Source organism: Thunnus albacares, chromosome 13 (assembly GCF_914725855.1).
Source record: "Thunnus albacares chromosome 13, fThuAlb1.1, whole genome shotgun sequence".
NCBI classification, from domain to species: domain Eukaryota; kingdom Metazoa; phylum Chordata; class Actinopteri; order Scombriformes; family Scombridae; genus Thunnus; species Thunnus albacares.
The window spans coordinates 17,650,636-17,658,234 of NC_058118.1; the positions used below are offsets into that span (position 1 = coordinate 17,650,636).

General features: G+C 44.2%; 1 protein-coding gene across 1 annotated transcript; it reads left to right on the plus strand.

Annotated features, from left to right (window-relative positions):
* Window positions 1-1,938: 1,938 nt before the first annotated feature.
* On the plus strand, window positions 1,939-6,844 carry LOC122995293 (endosialin-like). Its single transcript, XM_044370402.1, has 2 exons — window positions 1,939-2,997; window positions 4,874-6,844. Exons 1-2 carry the CDS (start codon window positions 2,523-2,525, stop codon window positions 6,613-6,615), a joined length of 2,217 nt encoding a protein of 738 aa, XP_044226337.1. The 5' UTR covers window positions 1,939-2,522; the 3' UTR covers window positions 6,616-6,844.
* Window positions 6,845-7,599: the final 755 nt, after the last annotated feature.

Sequence of the window (7,599 nt, forward strand, 5' to 3'; positions counted from 1 at the left end):
TTTGTCTGTTCTATCAATTACATTTCTGGAATGTGTCTCTGGAGGCGTGGCTGTCTGAGCAGGAGGAGGGGTCAACCAGGCTGAATGATAGAATAAACAGACCAAGAGTGGGAAGTTTGGGGTAAAAGCCAGGGTGCTTGGGGAGAGATCGTTGACTTGGAAGCCCAAATAATAAGACAGAAAAAGAAGTGGGGGTGGAGGAGTAGCAGCAAGGAGAAGATAAGGAAAGGGAGGAGAGCGAGCGGATACAAGAACCAAGAAAGAATGAAGTGAGAAGGGGGATGAGATGAAAGGATTTTGAGGAAAGGGAGAGAAGAGGCAGAGGAGAGTGAATGGGGAAAGAGGAGAGAGGAGGATGGGGTCTAGTCCAAAAAAAAGAAAAGGAGGAGGAGGGATGTAGAGGAGGAGGAGGGGAACAAGACCAAAAGGCTCTTTAGGTTCTCTGGGATCCTGAGGTTTTATATTTGTTCTCCCTCTAGTTCTGATGGTTGTTACATAACTGGAAAAGACTGCTGAATTATTAGATTGTATATATTTTATCTGCCAGAACAAACAAACCCCAGCCAGGCGACTCATCTGCTGTACAGAGACGGAGGCTTGGTCACACTGGCCGAGGTTAATAACTGATTCCCCCTAAACAAACAGCGTGACTTTTCCATCTCATCATCCTGTATTAGGAAACGACAGCAACGGGTGAATCTTTTCAGACATTTTTCCACACCCATCTCCTAAATGCAAGGTCGCAGCTTTGATAATGACATTAAGCTGCCTAAATTGTGTGGTGGCAGCTAATACACGCTTTCCAGAGAAAATGTGACAAGCATTTATGTGAAGGTCTATTGTTTTCCACAGCACTTTTCCACTTATGTTGCTTGAATTGTTCAACAAGTCAACATTTCAGCTTGTTTGTGTGTGGTCGACCTTAATTTAAACTCTCTCACCCAGGTGTTGTCCTTGGCAGTTTTGGGCTTGAACCCTCAAATCAGAGCTATGGGCACCATTTAATATTCTTTGGCTTTGCTTTCTGCAAGGAAAAAGAAAAAGATTGTTTTTCTTTGAAAAATCCAAACACAGCCTTTGACTTTGCACCAGGCGCGCCATTCATGATGAACGGATCATGTGACGGCAGTGGAGGTACCCCTAGTCTTCACTCCTGTTCCCCAGCTACCAAGAGGTCAGGCTGATGCACATCTGGCATTTCCTGTTTCCTCTCCTCCATATGCCCCTGAGTGGTAGCCACACACACACACACACATTGAGGAACACTTACACATATACATATACATCTGTGTCCCTACGAAGTTATTGTATAACAGCATAAGAATGAACTCACACGCTCATTCATGCATAAAACAACAGGTATTCCTGTTCCAAACTCAAATGTTTCCATAGGACTGTAAAAACTTCCAGGTGGTACGGACTTAGTAGAAAGAGAGAAAAATAGAGAAGAGGGGAAGTGGGCAGAAAAAGTGTAGTAACAGCGTTGGCAGAGAGAGAGACATAAATGAGATGAACGAAATAAACACACAAAAGCAATAAGTGGCTGACAGAGAGCAGGAAACACAGACAGAGGAAGGTGGAAGAGAGAAAAAGAGGAGAAGAGGAGGGGGAGACAATGTCTGCATCTCATAGAACTGACAAACACTTTCCACTCCTGTGGATGCTGTGCAGCATGCACTATTTGAAGGCTGTGTGTGTGAGTGTGAGTGTGTGTCTAAAGCCATAGGCAAGATGGGGGGACAGAATGGTGCCGTATGGTTTTCATAACTCTCTGAGGGTTTTCAATTACCCCCCCACCCCAACCCGTCAACCCCTCCAGCCTTCCCTTATACACTCACACACTTTACCAGCCCCCTCTTTCAAAACACACAATTCTTTTTCCTCTACGTAGCACCCCCCCCCTTCCACCCTCCCCCATCTTTCTCTCTTTCTGTGATTCAATCAGAAAGCTAACTTTGCAGAGGCAAACTCCGGTAGGATCAGACAGGAGAGAGTTTCACTGTAATTCCTCAGATTCATATGGACTTTATTTACTTCTTTTGGACTTGGCTGAACGGCAGTTTGCTCCATTCATCTATACTGAACTCTGGGCTCTACTGGTACCTAACTGGACTTTATTTTGGACTTTTTGACACATGTGGACTTTCTTAAGGATTCCACTGGACTGCATGCATCATTAGTTTTATTTAGGGTTTGGTGAAATCTGTTTACTGTGACTGACAGTTTGCCGGTGAATGGAATTTGACTGATTCTGCACAATAGGGACATAGGGCGTGGGCAATACAAAGTAAATTAAGGTAATCAGATGTCAGTTTTGGACTTACCTGCTTCAGATTTGCTTTGAATAGGAGGTCACTTTTGCAAGATTATTTATTTAATTACATCAACAGGATAGAAAAAAAGCATAAAAAGTCTGGGTTGTTAAGTTGCAGTTTGTTAAATTAATTGAAGTGGCTGAATTTGGGTCAGTTTGTTTGGATAGGAGGTCAGAAAAAGATAATAATTAGCTCTAGATAGGTTAAATGTGGACAATAAGGGTTGAATGTTGGCCTGGTTTAAACCTCATGTCTTGGTGGAGGATGAAGACCATCAGGAGCAGTAGCAGTTGCAGCAGCATGAGTTTCCTGTGTGTCCTGTGGCTGCTGACAGTCTGTCTGGTCCCTGGAAGCCAAGGCCAGAGGCTGAGGGAGACTGAGGGGGAGCAGCCAGCAGTCAGTGCTCAACTGGCGGAGAAAGATGCACTCTGCCACCAGGAGGGATGCTATGCTGTCTTCTTCCAGAAGAGAACCTTTAGGGAGGCTGGGCGGAGCTGCCGGGAGCGAGGTGGCACCCTGGCAACAATGCATAACCATGAGGCAGCGGGTGTGGTCCATGAGCTGCTGTCGGCCATTGAAGCACAGGGGACCAGACCACGGCTTCGTCTCTGGATTGGGCTGCACAGACCACCACGCCAGTGTTCAACTACAAGACCACTCCGAGGATTCGTCTGGGTCACAGGCAAATTCTCACCTCTTTGACATTTGACCTCTCAGTGTTCCAAATATTGACCTTCATCACCATATCAGCCATTTTTGGATGCATTCTAATTACATGTACTTGAATAACTGATCTCAGATAAAATTGCCCCCAAATATGGAAAGGTACATAATGGTACAATTTGTCTGAATGTCTGCTATGAATTAAGCATTCAATTTTCCTTCCCAGTCAGCTTTCAAAGATCAATACACTCTAGCAGAATGTTTTTGACAACAATCTAATGGAAAATCTATTCAAAAATGAAGTAATAAGTTAATTAACAACTTGACTCAACTGGAGTCAAAAACATAAAACTTAATTAACCAATGGTACATTTAGGCCCATTTACTATATTGATTTAAATTAAATGCATGTGGACCTATGACTTTTTTCAACTTTCATTAAATCAATTTGATTAAGTATTTAATAACCATCAGGCCTATTCCACAAATAATAATAATCAAGAGCTCATGAATCAGTTTTAGAATGATAACAATGTCTTCAGTAAATGAAAATATAAACCTTTACAGGTACAGGAGGCATGACACTACATTGTCAGATTATGGTACTAAAGTATTGTGCTGCTCTGCAGCCCTAACCTCTTTGTCAGACTTTGGTACCAGGACTAGCCTCCAGAGGGCTCCACAGACTGGATGGTTATTGCATTAACTACTTTTGTTTCACAGAGACAGAGCTGGCACGACAGGAGAAGCTCAATTCCCTTTTGACCTCACTGCTACCTAAAATCTGATTTAGTCATTACACAAATCTAGTCCACTAAAAACCAGATGGATTTTTATGACTCAAAGTGTCTGCCTCTGTCTATACAATACTTTTACTTTTACTTGTATTTTTACGGGCAGCTTTCTTGTTTATTTCACTCTTAAATGATTTAAAGTCGGTTTAAACAAATTACAAAAAATGTTTGTTTTCTCACTTACCTATATAATAGTATTCAGTATAGTATAGTATGGTTTTGGTTTTATATCATTAAGATTTTTGCCTAAACCCTAATACAATTGATGGGAATGGAAGTTTGTTTTTGGTGCTCACAACACTAAAATTTTAAAAGATTTAACAGTTGTACGTCCTTCTGTTTACTCTGAATAATCCACTGTGGGTATTGCAGGTATGTTCATACAGAGAATAATTATACAGATGCCTCAGCTCAATTTGTTGCAAAAAAAGCTGTATTCACTGTGGGCTAAAACTTTAGCAAAACTTCAACAAAAGAACTTTACTACTATAGCAACTGTACAACTATAAACCCAAATTTTTAAACGTAATAAAAATGGCCTTGATTCAAGTGTTTTACATAGAAATTAGTACATATGCTGCCTTGTTAGCAAGCTACTAATTGGAAAACCTCCCCATTTTGCTGGGGGCATGACCGCACCCTCCCCAATAGAAACAATAGAGGGACTACTGAATACTTTTGCTGCAAAAATAACTGTTGCATTTTTAAAACCCCTGTGTGTAGGATTTGAACATTTCAGACTTTGGTGACTCCTAGTGGCAATATCAAAAAAGGCATATTGCTATGCACCCAGAATTGAACCCGGAAAAACAAATGACACCAATACTGTAGATTGCACCAGTTTTCACTAAAATTGTCTCATTTTTACATAAACAAAAACCTTTGCCATCAGAATAATTTGAAAGACAATAAAATCACATGAAAATTGTACACATGGCATCTTTAATCATTATAATCTTAAAGATTAACACATTCAATGTGATATATATGAAATGCAAATTATATACTAGAAGAGAAATTATAGGTAGTATAAATAAAGGAAACTTAAAAAATAGAATTTGTACTTGAACTGACCTTATCCTTGTCTTTATTTTCCAACAGGAGACCAGGATGGCCAGTTCACCAACTGGCTCCGTGAGGACGCCCCTGGGACTTGTGCAGCCCCTCGCTGTGTGGCCATGACAGTCCACACTTCTGAGAGCGCACGTGAGAACAGCGACAATTTCCGGTGGCTTGATGGCACCTGTGGGCTGGCTTTGGATGGATACGTTTGCCAGTACAACTACAAAGGAATGTGTCCACCACTGGAGGACGAGGGTAGAGGCCGAGCTGTTTACACCACCCCATTTCACCTTGTCAGCACCCTGCTGACTCATGTACCCTATGGGTCTGTAGCTGTTCTACAATGTCCTGCAGACGGCTCAGACCCCGAGGCTCCTGCCGAGCAGACAGTACTGTGCATGGAGAGAGACGATGAGACGGTGGGCTGGTCCAGGGATGCACCACTCTGCACAACCAAAGCAGCTCCACAGAACCAGGACTGGTGTAGCGGGGACCATGGATGTGAGCAGTTCTGCCAGAACACAGACACAGACTACTACTGCTACTGCTCTGAGGGCTTTATGCTAGATGAGGATGGGTACAACTGCAAGCCTGACCCCCTGAGCCAAACTGACCCTCCTGAATTGTCTTCTGACTCTGCTGGCCCCACTGACCAGCCCCACATCAAAGATGTCTGTGTGGAGATGGGGTGCGAGCACGACTGTGTGGAGACATCTCGGGGAATCCGATGCACATGTCCCCCGGGTTACCAAATGGGTCCAGATGGCCGCAGATGTTCTGATGTAGATGAATGTCTACAGCACCCATGCCCACAAGTCTGTGTCAACATCCCAGGCACCTTCCACTGCACCTGCCACCCCGGTTACCAGCCAGATGATGAAGGAGAGTGTGTGGACATTGATGAGTGCCTCGATGAGGGAAGCTGTGAAGGCACCTGTGAAAACACAGTGGGGTCCTTCAAATGCCTCTGTAACCCCGGGTACGAGTTGGGCAGCGAAGGAGAGTGTGTAGATGTTGATGAGTGTGTGGGGGAGTCGCCCTGCCAGCAGCAGTGCCTCAACTATATGGGAGGGTACCAGTGTTACTGTGACAATGGCTACGACCTGCAGTCAGATGGACTTAACTGCCAGCCTTCACCTGATGATGAAGAATATTCCACTCTTACCCCTGACCCCAGCGACTCCGCTCATATACCCGGCATGGACCCTATCCATGATATTCCCTGGTCCACCTCATTCACCCCTGACCCAAGTTTTGAAGCTGACACTAACTTTGATGCTGACTGGCTGACAGAAGCCCCTGAAGGACTGACCCCTGACATGGCTCATGGGTCAGACAATCACCTGAACCAATGGGATGCCCTGTCCCCCAGGCGATATCAGACAGCCCCATCCCCAACGCATCACACAGGCAATGAAATTGACAATGAGGCTGAAGCTAAAACAGGAGGTAGAGAAACTAGTGGTGGTGTGGGAGCTGAGACTGCAAAGGAGTCAGCCACTGGAACTGGAGAGGGATCTAAGATGGATAGTACTGAGGATGTTGGGGGCACAGCAGAGGCAGAGGCTGGATCTGCTGATGGGAAACGGAAACACGACAAGAGCTGGCTGCTGGTGGCTCTGCTGGTGCCTCTTTGTGTGTTCCTTGTAGTGATGCTGGCTCTAGGGATCGTCTACTGCACCAGCTGTGCTGTTGACAAGAGCCTGAGCTTCTCACACTGCTATCGTTGGATACTCCCCACAACGCCTCCTGACAGGAGGGACGGCAAAACCCAAGCATGAACCCTAAAATAAACAAACACAGGTGCACACATACATGCACACCCACACATCCAGATGTCTGTTAACAATTCTCTTGTGGTACTGGACTGGTCTGTAAAACTACCTTTTGGATACAGTTGACTGGCTCTACCACTCATGGAGGAAAACTTAATACTTTCTGTTGCACACCCTTTGTAAATAATTCACTCTCTCATCATGTTTTTAAAATTCAATAAAAACCAATAAACTGAAGAAATACTGTGTGGTTTGTAAGCCTATCAAGGTTATAAAGGACCAGTGTGTAAAATTTAGGGCGGTCAACTGGCAGAAATGGAATATAATATTCATAATTATGTTTTCATTAGTGTATAGTCACCTGAAACTAAGAATTGTTGTGTTCTTGTTACCTTAGAATGAGCCCTTTATAGCTACAGATGGAGCGGATCCTCTTCCATGGATCCTGCCATATTGAACGGCCATGTTATTACAGTAGCCCAGAACGGACAAACCAAACACTGACTCTAGAGAGGGCCTCTCACATTTTTTGTGGGTTTCGCGGCCACCTTAGGTTCTCCTACATGTTTGGAGGGGGAGGGATTTCCAGTTAGTTGCAATCTGCGACCTCACCACTAGATGCCACTAAATCCTTCACACTAGTCAATTATCAGAAAGTAATGTCTTGACAAGGGGATGAACAAATGAAAGTGCGTGTGGAAAGAATGTGTGGTTATGGTTTTATGGTTCCTTTTGTGTAAAAACAAATTAAAGACTTTGGGGATTTTCCTAAGCCAAAGTTTCACCTTCAGCAAGGATAGGGGAAGGATGGGGCAAGGGAGGGGGGAGGGAGGAGGGAGAGGGAGGGGACAGTGCAGGCTACAGGCGGAATCTACTGGCAGACCACGTTTCCCGGTGTGTGACCATATCCCCCATGCACATAAACCATGTATAACGCTTATCAATGGGGTCGTGTAATGTTGAAATGTCTCCGATTATCGAAAAGGATAC

Excerpts from the sequence above, each read along its gene's own strand:
- LOC122995293 (XM_044370402.1), top strand. The coding sequence starts at position 2,523 with ATGTGGACAATAAGGGTTGAATGTTGGCCTGGTTTAAACCTCATGTCT. Across the intron at positions 2,998-4,873 it reads AGGATTCGTCTGGGTCACAG|GAGACCAGGATGGCCAGTTC; the intron begins GCAAATTCTCAC and ends ATTTTCCAACAG.